The sequence below is a fragment of the Engystomops pustulosus genome, chromosome 2 (assembly GCF_040894005.1).
Source record: "Engystomops pustulosus chromosome 2, aEngPut4.maternal, whole genome shotgun sequence".
Taxonomy (NCBI): Eukaryota; Metazoa; Chordata; class Amphibia; order Anura; family Leptodactylidae; genus Engystomops; species Engystomops pustulosus.
In genome coordinates this window covers 216,911,758-216,929,846 of record NC_092412.1, presented here as the reverse complement: position 1 = coordinate 216,929,846, position 18,089 = coordinate 216,911,758, and the positions used below count along the sequence as shown (strand labels likewise).

Sequence of the window (18,089 nt, the reverse complement as noted above, 5' to 3'; positions counted from 1 at the left end):
AAAATATGATGAATTTTCAGAAAAATTTGCCATTTTTGAAATTTGAAATCATTGCGTTTTCAGGCAGATAGATTTACCACCTAAATAAGTTGCTGAATAACATTTCCCATTTGTCTACTTTACATTTTCACCATTTTTGAAATGTCTGGATAATTTATTTTGATGTCACGCGGCTTACAAATCGAATATCGCTTTTCCGGATTTTCAGAATTGACTATTTTGGGGATAAATACAGTTTTGAATGAAAATTTACATATTTAGCATCAAAACCCCCTATATAATCTACCCAATTTCAAATCTGCACCCCTCAAGCTATCAGAAACAGCTTTTACGAAGATTGTTAACCCCTTGAGATCTTCATAGTAATTACATCAAAATGGAGGCGAAATTTAGAATAGTCAAATTGTGCCGGTTATACGTTCATTTAGCCCTAAAATTTACACATTTCCAAAAGATAAAAATACAAAACCCACCATACAATTTGTTCTACAATTTCTCCCGAGTACAGAGACCCCCCACATGTGGCCGTGACTTGTTTTATGGGCACACAGTGAGGCGCAAAAGGGAAGGAGCACCCTACAGCTGCCAGGATTTTACTTTCCTCATTGGCCTCTTTTGAAGGCTGTAAAATTTTCGCTTTTGCGCTATTAGGGCCATGTGATGCCGTTTTTTTGCGGGATGAGATGCTTTTTCCAATGTTACCATTTTGGGGTTGGTATCACCTATTGTTGAAAATTTAGGAACTTCTTTTTGAGAGCAGGAGTAGAAAAGCATCAATTCTCTACTGGTTTTTTTACTTTTTTTTTTGTGGTGTTCACCGTATAGACTAATAATCATATTATCTTCATTCTATGGGTTGATACGATTACGGGGATACCAGACATGAATATATTTTCTTACGTTTTACTAAATTTGTAAAATAAAACCCTATTGTGGGGAAAAATCTATCATTTTTGTATTGCCATCTTCCAAGTGGCATAACTTTGTTACGTTTTTGGCTACGGAGCTGGTTGATGGCTTGTTTTTTGCGGGACACGTTGTACTTTGCACCAGTATACACCAGTATTCTAGAGTACATATGTTTTTTTGATCACTTTTTATAGCATTTTTTGTGGGTTTGAATAGGTAAAAATCATAATTTTTGGAGGGTTTATAACAGTTTTCTTTTACGGCGTTCATCGTGCGGGTTCAATAATTATTTATTTTTATTCTACGGGTTGTTACGGACGCGGTGATACTATATATGTGGGGTTTGTGTTATGATTTAGACTTTTTTTTCAGTTATATGTCTCTTTATATGTTTTTGGGCTTTTGGGCATTTTTGGTGATTTATTACTTTATTTTTTTATTGAATAATTTTTTTTTTTCACTTTTTCCACCATGGGAAATGAACAAGCAATAATCTGATTGCTTGTTCATAATAATACCCTGCAATACTCATGTATTGCAGGGCATTATCAGTGTCAGCCTATACACTTGCATAGGCTGGCACTCTGCCAGTAAGATGACGCCATCTTACCGGCAGTTCCTGCAGGTAACACTGGGGTCCAGATCTGACCCCAGTGATACCGTAGCAATGATCGGTGCCCCCCGAAAATGATTCGGGGGGGGGCCATCGTGGGGGAAAGACCCCCCAGATGCATGTTAGATGCCGCGGTCGCGATGACCGCGGCATTTAACGGGTTAATCACCCGCGATCAGAGACAACTCCGATCGCGGGTGTTACACTGGGGTGCCGGCTATCAGTCACAGCCGGCACCCCGTGTTTCCCGATGTCGGTTCGGCTCAAATCTTGAGCTGAACCGGCATCGGCTCAGCGTCCGATATATCGGACGCTGAGCGTTAAGAGGTTAAGAGGGTAGTTAGGAGAGTTTAAGAACTGCTGTAGTTGGTCCGTGAACAATTGACTTTTCAGAGTCCTGTGTTACGGACCATTGGGACTGATTACACCATAGCGATCTATGATCCAAGGAGTTCCTGATTCTTAACTTAAAGTGAATCTGTCAGCAGGAATGTCATTTTTAGCTTGTGACACGACAGAAGTATGCGGTGGCCTATGTCTGTCTCCTCCTTGCATTCTTACTCTATTTTATAGAATCCCCTCCCATGCCTGCTTAATACACATGACAAGACGTGGGGAGGGTTGAGGGAGTTAGATGAGCATGGAGAAGAGGAGACTGACACAGGCACACAGGTTTTCTTGGGCTCAAACACATACACAACTGAAAGAGAGCCAGGTTATGTGAAATACACTATTATTAAGTACTGAAGTGATTCAGAATCCTGAAAAAGGAAATTTCTGCTTATTGTCACACCTAGGCTCCATCAGCCACAATTGACTCCACTTCTGTTTTCCAGGCTTCAGTAACACCCAGGAAGAAATTAATGCAAAATGCAGAACCCGATAGTGAAGTTAAAACTCCATCTAAAAGGCTCCGATTGAATGCAGAAACTAATTGCGAGGCAAGAACTCCATCTCGGAGGCAGTTGAAGGCAGAAGCTGACTGTGACAAGGAGTCGCCATCCAAAAGACTCAGGTCTAGTGCAGAAACTGATCGAGAGCTGGTGTCTCCTACTAAAAAGCTCAGGTCCAGTGAGGTGCTTGCAATTGTCTTGTCACCAAAGAAGTCAAGCAGATTACAAGAAAGCCCACTCAGGTGTACCCCAGTGAAGGATAAACACAATAGTACCCCAGTGAAGGATAAACAGAATAGTACCCCTGTTAAGGAGAAAAAATTCAATTTATCATTAACACCAACAAGATCGTCTTCGAGGAGCACACCATTAAAGCAGACAGACAGAGCTGTGACTAGTGGGACAGAAAAGAAGAACCTAAGCAAGAAAGTGAGTATATTGTTTTATTATTATTTTCCTGTTTTTTATCCTGTGTTTATCCAATCGTAATTTTTTTTTTCTTTTTCCTTTTTAGAAACAGTTTGATTTGGAGCCACTCCATTTTCTTCAGACTCACAGCAAAAACAATGACAGTGATGACTTCCGCACACAGTTATGGTCTTGTGCTTTTGAACCTAATCTGGATTCTTCATCTTCAAGAAAAAGTGAGCATCTTAATACCGTATATTTAATGTATCGCTTAGATATTTTACATCATTAACTAAAAATTGATTCCTGAAACATTTTTCCTGTCTGTTTGTTGTTTTATGGGGCAGCCATTTTACCACACATGTGGCTCTGTGGGTGGCACTTCAAATTTTCGTAGCAGAGGTCAGGATTGGTTTACACTTGTGTTTGGCAGGTTCTGTTGAACCTTAAAATTGTGTACAATAATGTTCTGTAATGGAAGGTAATGTTATGTATGTCGTCTATGGGAAATGGAAGGTGAATGGAAGACCATTCTACACAAACAAAGAATGTGGAGGAAGCCTTCTCTAATCTGCATCTCTGCTTAACCCATTTGTGACCCAGGGTCATTGGTTTCTGAATGTCCAGTTCATGTTTTGCGATTCTGTTTGGGGCTACTTTATATGAGAATAAATTTGGAACTGCTTTACATATAACAATTTTTACTTTTATAAAAGTTTTTCATCATGACATTTACCGTAATGACTTGTGACGTTTATGTACAGGAGTATGGAAAGGGCTCACAGCCCAAGCTCTCTCCATACGAGATGGTTGTTTGCTGGGTTATAATGGAGACATGTCATTTAGAGCACACAGTGAAAGTCGTAGAAACAGAGTCCACAAAAAATGGAGCAATGCTGTTTTTCACCAATTTCACCGGATTTGGAATTTTTTTCTCGACTTCCCAGTACATAGCGTAGAATAATAAATCGCTGCAATGTACAATTTGTTATGCAGAAAACAAGCCCTTGCACAGCTGTGTACACATAAAAACGAAAAAGTTTTGAAGATGGGGAGTGAAAAATGGAAACGCAAAAACAAAAAAGGGCCAAGTCTTTAACACCTTCCCGCCGATGCCCTTTTTCGTTTTTTGCGTTTTCATTTTTCACTCCCCACCTTCAAAAATCTATAACTTTTTTATTTTTCCATGTACAGAGCTGTGTTATGGCTTATTTTCTGCGCAGAAAACTACACTTCAAAATGTTGTTATTTAATATTCCATGCCATGTACTGGGAAGTGGGAAAAAATTCCAAATGCAGTGAAATTGGTGAAAAACCGCATTCGCACCATATTCTTGTGGGCTTGGATTTTACGGGTTTCTCTGTATGCCCCAAATGACATGTCTACTTTATTCTTTAGGTTGGTACGATTATGGGGATACCAAATATGTATAGGTTTTATAATGTTTTCATACATTTACAAAAATCAAAACCTCCTGTACAAAAAAGTTTTTTGGATTTTGCCATCTTCTGGCGCTAATAACTTTTTTATACTTTGGTGTATGGAGCTTTGGGAGGTGTCGTTTGCTGTTATCATTTTTAGGACTGTACGACCTTTTGATCACTTTTTATAGAATTTTTTATATTTTTTAAAATGGCAAAAAATGTCATTTTCGACTCTGGGCACTATTTTCCGTTACGGGGTTAAACGCAGTGAAAACGGTTATTATATTTTGATAGATCGGGTATTTTCGGACGCAACGATACCTAATGTGTTTATGATTTTTATTGTTTATTTATATTTATATCAGTTCTACGGGAAGGGGGGTGATTTGAATTTTTTTGTTTTTTTATTATAATTTTTTTGTTTTAACTTTTATTTTATTTTTATTTTTCCTATCCTTCAGACTCCCTAGGGTACTTTAACCGTAACTTGTCTGATCGATCCTACCATATATTGCCATACTACAGTATGGTCATGTTTTGCGATTCTGTTTGGGGCTACTTTATATGAGAATATATTTGGAACTGCTTTACATATAACAATTTTTACTTTTATAAAAGTTTTTAATCATGACATTTACCGTAATGACTTGTGACGTTTATGTACAGGAGTACATGGAAAGGGCTCACATACTACAGTATGGCAGTATATGGGGATTTTCCTCCTCATTCATTACAATGTGCTGATAGCACATTGTAATGAAAGGGTTAACATGAAGCATGAATCTTCGATAGACCCGAGGCTTTCATGGTGACGTCACGGGTTTTGAAGCCGCCATCGGCCGGAGAACACCTGCAATCAGTGCTGGCAGTAAGCCTTTGCTGCAATATGGGGGGGGGGGTCATCTCCTGAAGCTTGGCACCTACAAACACACCCTTGTGTTGTGAGTCTGTGAACCAGAAATATCCACTGTTTAAATTTACGGTTGCGAGTTGTGATATGTATTTTTTTAAGGCAACTTTTACAGTGGAATTTTACCTAAAAGCACAAGTGGAGATTCTCCTCTTTAATAGGACAGCAGATTTGTAATCCTAGGTGACACAGTGTCTTGTATACTTTATCTGCAATGATTTTGTTGTAAGATGATAAGATGAGAATACTAATATTCTGATGAATACTTGCTTTTTTTAGTCATTGCCACATGTGGTGGGGAATCTGTCTGTGTAATTGATTGTGAGACTGGAAAAGTCCTGAAGAAGTATAAAATCCCTGGAGAGGTAAGTGTGGTCGTGAAGAAATATAATAGAATTTTTTTTGGTTGGAGCCACCAGTCCTAATATTGGAAATTCCTCATGTTTTAAATTCTTACTTATTTTTGTTTTATGATTTTTAATTCCTTACAACGTCTATATCTTAACCTGTTGGGTTTCATTTATTTAGGAGTTCTTTACACTGGCATGGACCACTGTAACAATGATCTGCAAAGAGGGACAGAAAAGAAAAATCAATATATTAGCAGCGGGTGGAAGATCTGGCATTGTGAAATTAATGCATCCTAAAGTTAGTTTATGTTATGGTGAGATAAAAGCACATAAAAAAGCCATCTCCGTCATGTGCTTCAGCCCAACACAGGACACCTTCCTCTTCAGTAAGTAACAAAATAGCAACAGAATTCTATCCCTTTAAATGTACTTCACCACCCTATGGGTTATGTTTCCTCCTGATTTCAGATCCTCAGTTGTTGCTGCTTCTGTAATCTTGGTTTGCACTGATTTATGTAGTGTGGACATTTCACAATCTAGCAGGTGAAATGCGCTATAAATCTGGAACGTATCCCACTACAGAATAGCACATGCTGTTAATTCCCTTGTCCTTGTTGCTGCATTTGGATCAGTGTTAAAGTATTCACATATATTATAATATAAATATGCAGCTATTATACCACATTTATTTGGTAAGGCTAGATACCTCCAGTTAGCAGAAGCCAGTTTTGTGGGAACCTAGTAATGGAAAGGCAGTCCCCGGGACAGCAGGACCTGTGATGGTCAACAGCATGTAAACAGAACAGTGGCGGGGCTAAAAAGTTAAAGAAGTTGAATTATTTTATTTGCCCAAGGTGGCATAAAACAAAAAAACCCTTGTATTTACCTTGGTCCTTACTTACTGTCCCACACGGTGCCTTCTGTCTCTGTTGGTAAACAGAGACATTGCTTTATTAGTGTAAGGCTGCAGCCTGCATTACTGTATATACTCGAGTATAAGCCGTTTTGTCTATAAGCAGAGGCCCCTAATTTTACCACAAATAACTGGAAAAACGTATTGACTTGAGTATAAGCCTAGTTTGGAAAATGCATTGGTTACAGCCTCACCAAGTAATGTAATGTCTTATGCTGCAACCTCCCCCGTAATGAAATCCCCCATGCTGCAGCTTCCTCTGTAATGAAATGCCCTGTCTACATCCTCCTCCCCAATGAAATGCCCCCTGCTGCAGCCTCCTCCCTAATGAAATGCCCCCTGCTGCAGCCTCCTCCCTAATGAAATGCCCCCTGCTGCAGCCTCCTCCCTAATGAAATGCCCCCTGCTGCAGCCTCCTCCCTAATGAAATCCCCCATGCTGCAGCTTCCCCTGTAATGAAATTCCCTGTCTACATCCTCCTCCCTAATGAAATGCCTTGTGCTGCAGCCTCCTCCCTAATGAAATTCCTTGTGCTGCAGCCTCCTCCCTAATGAAATGCCCCCTGCTGCAGCCTCCTCCCTAATGAAATGCCCCCTGCTGCAGCCTCCTCCCTAGTAAAATGCCCCCTGCTGCAGCCTCCTCACTAATGAAATAACTTATACTGCAGCCTCCTCCCTAATGAAATGTCCTGTGCTGCAGCCTCCTCCCTAATGAAATGCCCCACAGACCCTTATTGTATAAAAAAATAAACTTACATACTCGCTTTCCTATGATCCGTGCTACTCCTCTTCCTTCTCCCACTCACGTGGAACAGAGCAGGCAGAGACGCGTCCATGCGCTCTGCCCACTGCGCATAGTGTGCCTGTGGGCAGAGTGCATGGACACATCTCTGCCCGCTTTGTTGTATGTGAACGGGAGAAGGAAGAGGAGTCAGGGAGCATCGGACGGTGAGTATGCAAGTAAATTTTTTATACATTCGTGTATAAGCCGAGTTGGGGGGTTTTCAGCACATTTTTGTGCTGAAAAACTCGGATTATACACGAGTATATACGGTAGGCTTTTAAGACAGTCCGCCCCCCACCTTCACTGATAGATATTGCGTATGATATGCTGATACACTGTAACAACAAGCCCTGAAATTGCTGGAACTTAAGGTGACAAGATAAACGGGGGACTGAAATCTAAAATCTGATTTTTGTGATTAGTAACAGTTTTACATTCAGGCTGCTTTCACACGCGTCGTTTACATTCAGTTATGAAATGCAATACTACAGCTGGAGAGAGGAGATTTGCATTACATTGCTGTTAACATTTGCCTTTACAAAATGCAAATTGATGTTAATGATTATCCTATGGTGTGTGCTAACATGTTAGTTTTGTAAATGCAGTGCAGTGCAGGCTATAGGAGGGAATATTTTTTTTGGTATTGAGAATTGTGATTCCATACTATCAGTACTAAATTTGTATAGCTATTTTTTATAATCAACTGTGAAAATATCTTACTCAAGTTCCCTTTCTTTCTTACTAGCTGGATCTTATGACAAGAGGATTATCTTATGGGATATAGGTGTTCCTGACCATGAATACAACTTCAGGGCCAGGTATGGTGTTCAAGAACTATATTCTACCATTAAATGCTGATAATCTATTGTATGAGAACAGAGAATTGAGTATTTGTAGATGTAGCCTGTACGTCAGCACAAACAGAAATGGATAGTCACAAATAATCACTGGAAAAACAGAGCTAGAAAGTCAAAATGCTAATCCTACGCATTGAGTCCAGAAGTAAACATTAAGTGTGAAATGAGAAGTAACAAAAAGCAACAGTACCTCTAAGGCTCCATTCACACTGCCGTATGGGGCGCGTATATACGCCGTATAGGCTCCACTTCCTGCAGTCCCCCAGTGTGCACCCTATGAAAGGTGTCTCCCGGACATAGATTTGGTAAGAAGGGATAGCTAGACCGATGGTCCGTTTTGCAGGAGGGCAGAGCCGCAATAGTACAGTACCACTAAAAACTCGGGGAACTTTAAAACAATTTCTTATATTTGCAAAACGAGCAATTAAAAAGCTGTAATGAAGAATACAAGGAGCCATGTCCAAAATGCTCCCACCAATCAGTCTAGCGGCCCCTTCTCTTGAGATCCATGTTCCTGGAAACCCCTTTCATAGGGTTGCACATGGGTTTAACTGCGGGATGTGGAGCCTAGCGGCCGGCGTTCTGGTGCTGAAGAAATGATTGTGTAACCTTACTCCTTTTTGCAAATCAACCTTAGAGGTTCTGGTGGTTTTTGTTACTTCTCATTTCGCACTTTGGATTAATGTTGACAGCAAAAAGAACTTTGTATATATAGTATTATACACAACAATTTCTTACTATTGAAGCATTATATTGACCAGCCGATCTGATACGGTGCTGGAATTTTACAGTACGACTGCTTGTGCCATTAGAATGCAAACTTCGTAATCCATACTGGATTATGTTAGTCCCTTTACGAGCCCAAGAATTTTAGACTTTCAGCATTTTGCTTTGTTGAAAACTCTAATTTTATCACTGTTTTTCTGGTTTGCAGTCAATTGCTCATCCTGGATACGACATCTACTCCCCTGCGTCTTTGTCCAGTTCCTTCAAGCCCTGATCAGTACTTGATGGGAGCTTGTGAAGAAGGTTGCTTTGTTTGGGACATAGCACTAAAAAAGCAGCAAGGAAGACGGTAACAGTGTATTTCTTTATTTTCTGCCCCATACTCTTGTAGAAAGCATAGCATTGTATTGTATGTTTATAATAAATGTGATGGAAACTGTGATCCCATTAGGTTGTGGTCCTATCTGAACCAGGGCGTCTAAATATACAGGCCATATAATACCCCAATCAAATTAAAATTGTAAAAGCATGAGTTTAATGAATGCTCATGACCGTCACAAAAAATGTTATAGAAAATGTATTTTTTATTTTTAAAAAGTATATATTTATTTGTATACTCATTTAATTTATTTTAAGCTGTACCTTTTATTTTATTGCAGCTCCTATGAAGTAGAGTTTAATTTCCCTATATACAACAAGGAGTCCAAGGATTCTGATTTCCACATTGTGGATGGTCTGGCATTTCTGAGCGAAGATCTTGTAGGTAAGTTATACACAACTTTTTTTAATATTAAGTGGCATTCTCATCATACAAATTTATGGCATATCCATAGTATAAGTGAAGTCAATGGGAGAACCCAAAAGACTGGAGAGGTTACATAGGAATAACTGGTGATGGTATACACCATATATTCTTGTGTATAAGCCAACTCAGCTTATACATGAGTGTATAAAAAAATAAAACTTACATACTCGCCTTCTGATGCTCCCCAATGTTCCGTCCGACTCCTCTTCTTTCTCTTGCTCACGTAGAACAGAGCGGGCAGAGATGCATCCATCCAGGGGAACACTATGACATTGGCAACAGCGACCGCTACAGACATAGTGTATAGGGCATGTATGCGTCTCTGCCCACTCTGCAGCAGGGGGCAATTCATTATGGGAGAGGCTGCAGCACGGGGCATTTCACTAGGAAAGAGGCAGCAGCACAGGGCATTACATTACAGTGGAGGCTCCAGCACGGGGCATTACATTAATGGGGGAGGTTGAAGCATGGAGCATTACATTACTGAGTGAGGCTGCTGCATGGGGCATTACATTACTGGGTGAGGCTGCAGCATGGGGCATTACATTACTGGGTGAGGCTGCACCATGGGGCATTACATTACTGGGTGAGGCTGCACCATGGGGCATTACATTACTGGGTGAGGCTGCAGCATGGGGCATTACATTACTGAGTGAGGCTGCAGCATGGGGCATTACATTACTGGGTGAGGCTGCACCATGGGGCATTACATTACTGGGTGAGGCTGCACCATGGGGCATTACATTACTGGGTGAGGCTGCACCATGGGGCATTACATTACTGGGTGAGGCTGCAGCATGGGGCATTACATTACTGGGTGAGGCTGCAGCATGGGGCATTACATTACTGGGTGAGGGTGCTGCATGGGGCATTACATTACTGGGTGAGGCTGCAGCATGGGGCATTACATTACTGTGTGAGGGTGCTGCATGGGGCATTACATTACTGAGTGAGGCTGCAGCATGGGGCATTACATTACTGGGTGAGGCTGCAGCATGGGGCATTACATTACTGGGTGAGGCTGCAGCATGGGGCATTACATTACTGAGTGAGGCTGCAGCATGGGGCATTACATTACTGAGTGAGGCTGCAGCATGGGGCATTACATTACTGGGTGAGGCTGCAGCATGGGGCATTACATCACTGGGGGAGGCTGTGACCGATGCATTTTCCACCCTAGGCTTATACTCGTGTCAATAAGTTTTTGTGGTAAAATTAAGGGCCTCGGCTTATACTCGGGTATATACGGTACATATTTTTGATTTATTTAACAGATTCACCAAGATGTAACCAGTAATTTATTATACTGTAATTATTATACTGTTATTATTATACTGTAATAACTTTATACTTATTCACAGTTTCTAAAAGTGCAATGCAAGGATCCATATACGTGTGGAGCTGGAAGAAAACTTTTGAGAAAAAGTCTAAAAGCAGTAGGAAAGCAGATGCCCATATACTGGCAGAGCTTAAATGGTCAGAGACGGATCTACCATATCTTGCTCTGGCAACATCTACAGGTAAGGAGCACGCTCATCACGTCTGAATACAAAAACTCAATTGGGAAGATTTATCAAAAGTGTCTGAGGTAAAACCGTTCTCGTTGTCTATGGAAACCAATCACAGCTCAGCTTTAATTTCATAAACTGCTGTGGGAAAATGAAAGCTTAGCGCTGATTGGTTGCCATGGGCAACTAGAGCAGTTCTGCTCTCAGACAAATCTTATAAATCTCCCCCAAATAGGGGTAATTTTTCATAAGGCAGGCTTTTTACGACAAGTTCTGTCTTTGAAGCTCCACTGTCCTGGCTTTCTGGCTTTTGGCTCTTGATAAATCTGTTGGCAGTGTTTTTATGCTATGAGGTTTGCAAAAGTTGCATATGAAGTTTCAAAATGCTATAAAAAGTCACAACACATAGACCATGGTGAGGACTGGAGTCAATTTTGCAACAAAACTTGCGCCTAAATAGAAAATCACAATACATGAACACAGTCCTATTGAGAAAACTTGGCTATGGAAGTTTAATGAGTTTGGTGCAAAGAGACTTTATATTGTCCTATGCCCATTTGGTGCAATGGAAAGTCGCAAAACAGCATTTTCTCCACAACTGTGCCAAAACAACGCCAAACATAGACAGAAAAATGCCAGTTAAATGCCAGCCACCATCTTGGATGCCCGATCGGTTGCTATGACAGCCTAGAGCAGTGATGGCTAACCTATGGCACTGGTGCCAGAGGTGGCACTCGGAGCCCTTTCTGTGGGCACCCAGGCCATCACCAGAGATGACTCCAGGTATCTTCCTGCAGTCCCAGACAGCCCAGGACTTGCTGTGCACAGAGCTATTTTAAAGTGACAGTGCTACCTGGGACTATTTTCTGCGTTATTAGTGTCCTCAGGTGCTTGTATCAATAAAAACTGTGACAGAGAAGGGAGTATAAATCACAAATTAAATTTCTGTGTGGGCACTTTGCGATAAATAAGCGGGTCTTGGTTGTAGTTTGGGCACTCGGTCTCTAAAAGGTTTGCCATCACTGGCCTAGAGTCTCATTGAGACTCGTAGGCTTGCCAGGTGCAATGATTTCTAATAGCCACCAGATGGCAGGATATTAAAAATCATTGTAAAACAGCTATTTAGTGCAATACAGTAGTATTGCAGTATATAGTATTAGCAATCGGACCCTGCAGGGTTAAATTACCCTGGAGGATCTAAAATAATGGTAACAAAAAAATAGAAAAAATAAAAAAAAAACATTTTTCATCATTTTCACTGCATTCTGAATTTTTTTTCCCGCTTCCCAGTATACGGCATGGAATAATAAATTCCATCACTATGTAGTTAAATTTGTTATGCAGAAAACAAGCCCAAACAGAGCTCTTTACATGGAAAAATAAAAAAGTTAGATTTTTGAAGGTGGAGAGTGAAAAATGAAAATGTGTTAATGATCCTAATTTACCTATCTGTGGAGAAATTGTTGGGTAGCTGATTACCTCAAATGCATATATGTTTCCTTCATACGTGGTGAGGTAATCAACATTTATTGCTAATAACAAACATTAACCCCATAGCGCAATAAGACGTACCCTTACGTCTTACTGCGCATGGGGGAGTATGAAGAGGGCTCACAGGCTGAGCCCTCTTCATACTCACCGGGCATTTGCTTCATAATGAAGCAAACGCCCGTCGCTAACACCCGCGATCGGTGCTTGCACCGATCGCGGGTGTTAACCCTTTGATTGTCGCCGGCAAAGCTGCCGGCGGCATTAAAGAGCCGGCGGCGCGTGGGCGCCGCCATCTTGGCTCCGATCGTCACTCCCCGTGACGTCACCGGGGAGCGGCGATCCGTTGCCATGACAGCCTGGGATCACACAAAGATCCCAGGCTGTCATGATCGAGGCTATCTATTATAATGTGCGATCTGCACATTATAATAGATGGTATGCAAAATCCCCATATACTGCCATACTGTAGTATGGCAGTATATGGTAGGATCAATCAGACAACCTAGGGTTAAAGTACCCTAGGGAGTCTGTAAAATAGTAAAAAAAATAAATAAAAAAAAGTAAAAAAAAAAAAATTATATTAAAAAAACATAAAAATTCAAATCACCCCCCTTTCCCTAGAACTGATATAAATATAAATAAACAGTAAAAATCATAAACACAATAGGTATCGCCGTGTCCGAAAATGCCCGATCTATCAAAATATAATAACCGTTTTTCACTGCGTTAAACCCTGTAGCGGAAAATAGCGCCCGAAGTCGCAAATGGCATTTTTTTGCCATTTTGAAAAATAGAAAAAATTCTATAAAAAGTGATCAAAATGTCGAACAGTCCTAAAAATAGAAGCATTGAAAACGTCATCAGAAGTCGCAAAAAATGACACCACCCACAGCTCCATACACCAAAGTATGAAAAAGTTATTAGCGCAAGAACACGGCAAAATGAAGAATTTTTTTTCTGTACAGGAGGTTTTAATTTTTGTAAATGTATGAAAACATTATAAAACCTATACAAATTTGGTATCCCCGTGATCGTATTGACCCAATGAATGAAATAGACATGTCATTTGGGGTGCACAGTGAAAGCTGTAAAAACCAAGCCCACAAGAAATGGCGCAAATGTGTTTTTTCATCATTTTCACTGCATTTAGAATTTTTTTCCCGCTTCCCAGTGCACGGCATGGAATATTTAATACCATCACTACGAAGTGCAATTTGTTACGCAGAAAATAAGCCATCACACAGCTCTGTACATGGAAAAATAAAAAAGTTATAGATTTTTGAAGGTGGGGAGTGAAAAATAAAAACGCAAAAACGAAAAAGGGCCTGGTCCTTAAGGGGTTAAAGGTGTTTTCCCACAAAGACAAGGGATAGGGCCTAAATTGCTGATCAGTTGGGGTATCAGTGCTGAGACCCCCACAGATTGCAAAAACGAGGGGTACAACCTACCCCTTGTTGCTCCATGAAAGTAATGGAGACGGCTGCACATGACCATTCTGCTCCATTAATTTCTATGGAGCTGACGGAGATCTACGAGCTCTGTGCTCAGCAATTTCCGTTAGCTCCATCTGCTTCATTAGTCTAACCTCTTGTTTTCACGATCTGCGGGGGTCTCGGCACTTGTGGATAGGGCCTAACTTGTCTTTGTGGGAAAAGCCCTTTTAGAGGTTGTGACATGGCCATCGTAATCGGGCGCTGTATAGAGCACACACTATAGTGCAGTTACACAATCGTTCCCATAATCAATATTTTTCACCCATCCAAACAATTAGTGATAAATTTCTGACTGCTGCAGTCCCCATCTCGGAGAAACCCTTTAACAACTGTAGTGGCTGTATTGAGCCACCTTTTTTGTTTCTCACTGTGTGACAGCAGGTGGAGAGGTTTGAGTATAGTGACAGTCATGGGTGGACACATCCATATAGGAAAAAAAAAACCTCTTCAAAGTGATGAAAAACCATTTACAGTCATGTAACTGTATGGAAGCAGTGAGTTTATAAAAATATAACCCTCTTTACAGATCGATACTGCGTTCTGTGTGGAGATGAAGCTGGGAAGATATGGATATATGACCTTGAGTCCTGCCAGGCTGAATTACAGAAAGGAGTGTCATGCAAGGCGCTGAAGGAGCCCACCAAGGTATGTAGGCTGAAGTGTAGTTCCCTGGTTTAGTTTATGTTAAAGGAGTTATCCAAGTTGTTAAAATAAAAAAATTCTAAATACTGGAAATGAGGTAAAGTAACAACTCCACATCCCCCCTGTGGTGTAATCCGGCGATGCGCTCACTGTATGAGACCAGTGTTGCTGGAATGGTGATGTGTTTATAGCTTGTAGGGGAAAATTTATGGTACTGTCCAAAATAAAAAAAAATGGCAGTCACACTACAGCACCTTAAGAAATGAAAGATGTGATGTGATTGTGTTCTATAGGATACAAAGATGGTATTGTTGTTGACCTTTTCAAAGATTTGTTCCCAGCTTTTTGTGTCTGAGGAGAGATTTGCCTGACTACATTGCTGTTTACATTGATAACACTGTAATCGGGTAAATCTCCTTTTCTCAGCTGTTTCAAAACGCATGCATTAACGTCGCGTGTGAATGCACCTTCAATGTTTCAAAATGCAATTCAAAGGCAGTGTGTGTGTGAATGTGGCCTAATACAATGCAGACTAGGATCTGTGGAGGAGGTGAGTATTCAGATGAGGATCACATGTATCATTTTCACATTCAGGAGGGGCAGTGTAACTTGGAATGATACAGCTTACCACATACACTCACTGGCTACTTTATTAGGTACACCTGTCCAACTGCTCGTTAACACTTAATTTCTAATCAGCCAATCACATGGCGGCAACTCAGTGCATTTAGACATGTAGACATGGTCAAGACAATCTCCTGCAGTTCAAACCGAGCATCAGTATGGGGAAGAAAGGTGATTTGAGTGCCTTTGAACGTGGCATGGTTGTTGGTGCCAGAAGGGTTGGTCTGAGTATTTCAGAAACTGCTGATCTACTGGGATTTTCACGCACAACCATCTCTAGGGTTTACAGAGAATGGTCCGAAAAAGAAAAAACATCCAGTGAGCGGCAGTTCTGTGGGCCACTCCTTTCAGCTAAGAACAGGAAACTGAGGCTACAATTTGCACAAGCTCATCGAAATTGGACAGTAGAAGATTGGAAAAAACGTTGCCTGGTCTGATGAGTCTCGATTTCTGCTGCGACATTCGGATGGTAGGGTCAGAATTTGACGTCAACAACATGAAAGCATGGATCCATCCTGCCTTGTATCAACGGTTCAGGCTGGTGGTGGTGGTGTCATGGTGTGGGGAATATTTTCTTGGCACTCTTTGGGCCCCTTGGTACCAATTGAGCATCGTTGCAACGCCACAGCCTACCTGAGTATTGTTGCTGACCATGTCCATCCCTTTATGACCACAATGTACCCTGTAACATCTGATGGCTACTTTCAGCAGGATAATGCGCCATGTCATAAAGCTGGAATCATCTCAGACTGGTTTCTTGAACATGACAATGAGTTCACTGTACTCAAATGGCCTCCACAGTCACCAGATCTCAATCCAATAGAGCATCTTTGGGATGTGATGGAACGGGAGATTCGCATCATGGATGTGCAGCCGACAAATCTGCGGCAACTGTGTGATGCCATCATGTCAATATGGACCAAAATCTCTGAGGAATGCTTCCAGCACCTTGTTGAATCTATGCCACGAAGAATTGAGGCAGTTCTGAAGGCAAAAGGGGGTCCCAACCCGTTACTAGCATGGTGTACCTAATAAAGTGGCCGGTGAGCGTATATGTCCCTTAGGGTGCGGTCACACGTACTGCAAGCACTGCGCTTACAAATGCAGCGCTGAGGTACCAGAGCAGGCCTGGACCCAATTCTGTATGCGTTTCTATGGAAAAGTAAGCGATTTAAGCATCCTTATAATCGAAACACACTTCCTTCATGCTTAGTTGACACGTTACATTTTGAAACAAAATACAGCTGAGCAGAGGAGATTTGCCACGTTACATTGCTTTTAACATTGTGTTTTGTAACTGCTAATGTTATCAACAAAATGGTTACATATGTGTTATTTTGTTTTGTAAACGCACTGTTAATGGAATGTGAACACATCATTAATGCATTGCATTAACGTTGTGTTTTGTAAACTCAAATGTTAACAGCAATTTAATTATGCAAATCTCCTCTCCTCAGCTGTACTGCTTTTAAAAACACAATGTAAACGCTATGTGTGAACGCAGCCTCAAGAGAGCCATATTAGAAACGGGCAACCTGGGTGTATAACATGCAATAGTATGCAGCAGTTTGGTGACTAGCAATGCATATTTTGTATCGATTACTTGCAAAACACCTGTAGCTAGTTCCCGATTGAAAGTGTTTAGTTCTCACCTTATCTGCGACAGAGAATTTCTCCCCCGCTAGAACTGAATTGTGTTTCTAAACTCAGCATGTGAAGACCACCTAAATGTAAAACTGATGCATGTGATCCCCGTCTGTACGTTTACCTCCTCTGCTCATCCTAGTCAGTGTTTCATTAGATTATTGGCTAACCTATAGGCTTTTTCTCTTGCTAATATGAATAAACGGTATATTAATATCATAAGCAGACTGATTTATCATAGATGCTTGAAGATACATGACAATTGCTACCTGATGATGTATTAGTCTCACTTAATGCAACCATTATATTCAATTTATATTATATTTGTTATGACAGATTATAGACTGGCCGTATCCTGTAGCCAAGAAAGAGAAAGTGGGAGAATCTGTGATTAACACTGTGCTCACGGACCCGGAGATGGAATACCTGGTAGCGTTAACAGACAAAAATCTTATCTCCATATGGAAGATACTGTGAAGGATAAAATATTTCATTCCGTTTTTAAAGTAGTTTCCCTATGGGAATGAAGTCCTGGTTTTATGTTTTTTTAAGCTTTTTTTTTTTATTTCAATATTTTATAAATTCCCTCTCCAGAAATGTTTTGCACATTTCATAAGAGATGTTTGTATATGTGTAATAATATGCGTGGAACTAAAAGTGTTTAACTCGACTTTGCATCTTTTGTCATTGTAAACCCTTGCAGGAAAAAAGAGGAGCAGTTTTCCGTCCTAGGTTTTGGTCACACGAACACCAGGGTACGAGGTCAGGCCTTGGCCTGATCGCGCATGTGTTTCTACGGAAACACAAGCGATCTGTCTAGCATTGTTTTAATCCAAGACACCGGGTTCTGGTTACCGATCACATGCATTTCCATAGAACCGCATACTTGATCGAGCCCAGGTCCATCTGCATACCTTAGTGGTACGTGTGACCACACCCTTGGTTTTAAATTTATTCACTGCTTGTGCAAAATAGAAAAGAAATGTCTGATCCAAATCAAATATGTAAACATATGTTTCCTTTAGATTAACTGATGCTAAAAATCAATCTTTTGATTTGAAAGCCGCTGCAGAAAAATAAAAGGTGCACATTTAA

The 18,089-nt window shown here is 40.8% G+C and overlaps 1 protein-coding gene across 1 annotated transcript in view; it reads left to right on the top strand.

The window, feature by feature from the left end:
- The window catches only part of LRWD1 (leucine rich repeats and WD repeat domain containing 1), a 24,960-nt gene extending 6,871 nt beyond the window's left edge, over window positions 1–18,089 (top strand). Inside the window, exons 7-16 of the mRNA XM_072138160.1 lie at window positions 2,359–2,844; window positions 2,930–3,059; window positions 5,438–5,523; window positions 5,687–5,894; window positions 7,950–8,022; window positions 8,996–9,136; window positions 9,447–9,550; window positions 10,954–11,112; window positions 14,611–14,729; window positions 17,331–18,089. Coding sequence (XP_071994261.1) covers window positions 2,359–2,844; window positions 2,930–3,059; window positions 5,438–5,523; window positions 5,687–5,894; window positions 7,950–8,022; window positions 8,996–9,136; window positions 9,447–9,550; window positions 10,954–11,112; window positions 14,611–14,729; window positions 17,331–17,471 — 1,647 coding nt within the window. The 3' untranslated portion in view covers window positions 17,472–18,089. The remainder of the gene's footprint in view (window positions 1–2,358; window positions 2,845–2,929; window positions 3,060–5,437; window positions 5,524–5,686; window positions 5,895–7,949; window positions 8,023–8,995; window positions 9,137–9,446; window positions 9,551–10,953; window positions 11,113–14,610; window positions 14,730–17,330) is intronic.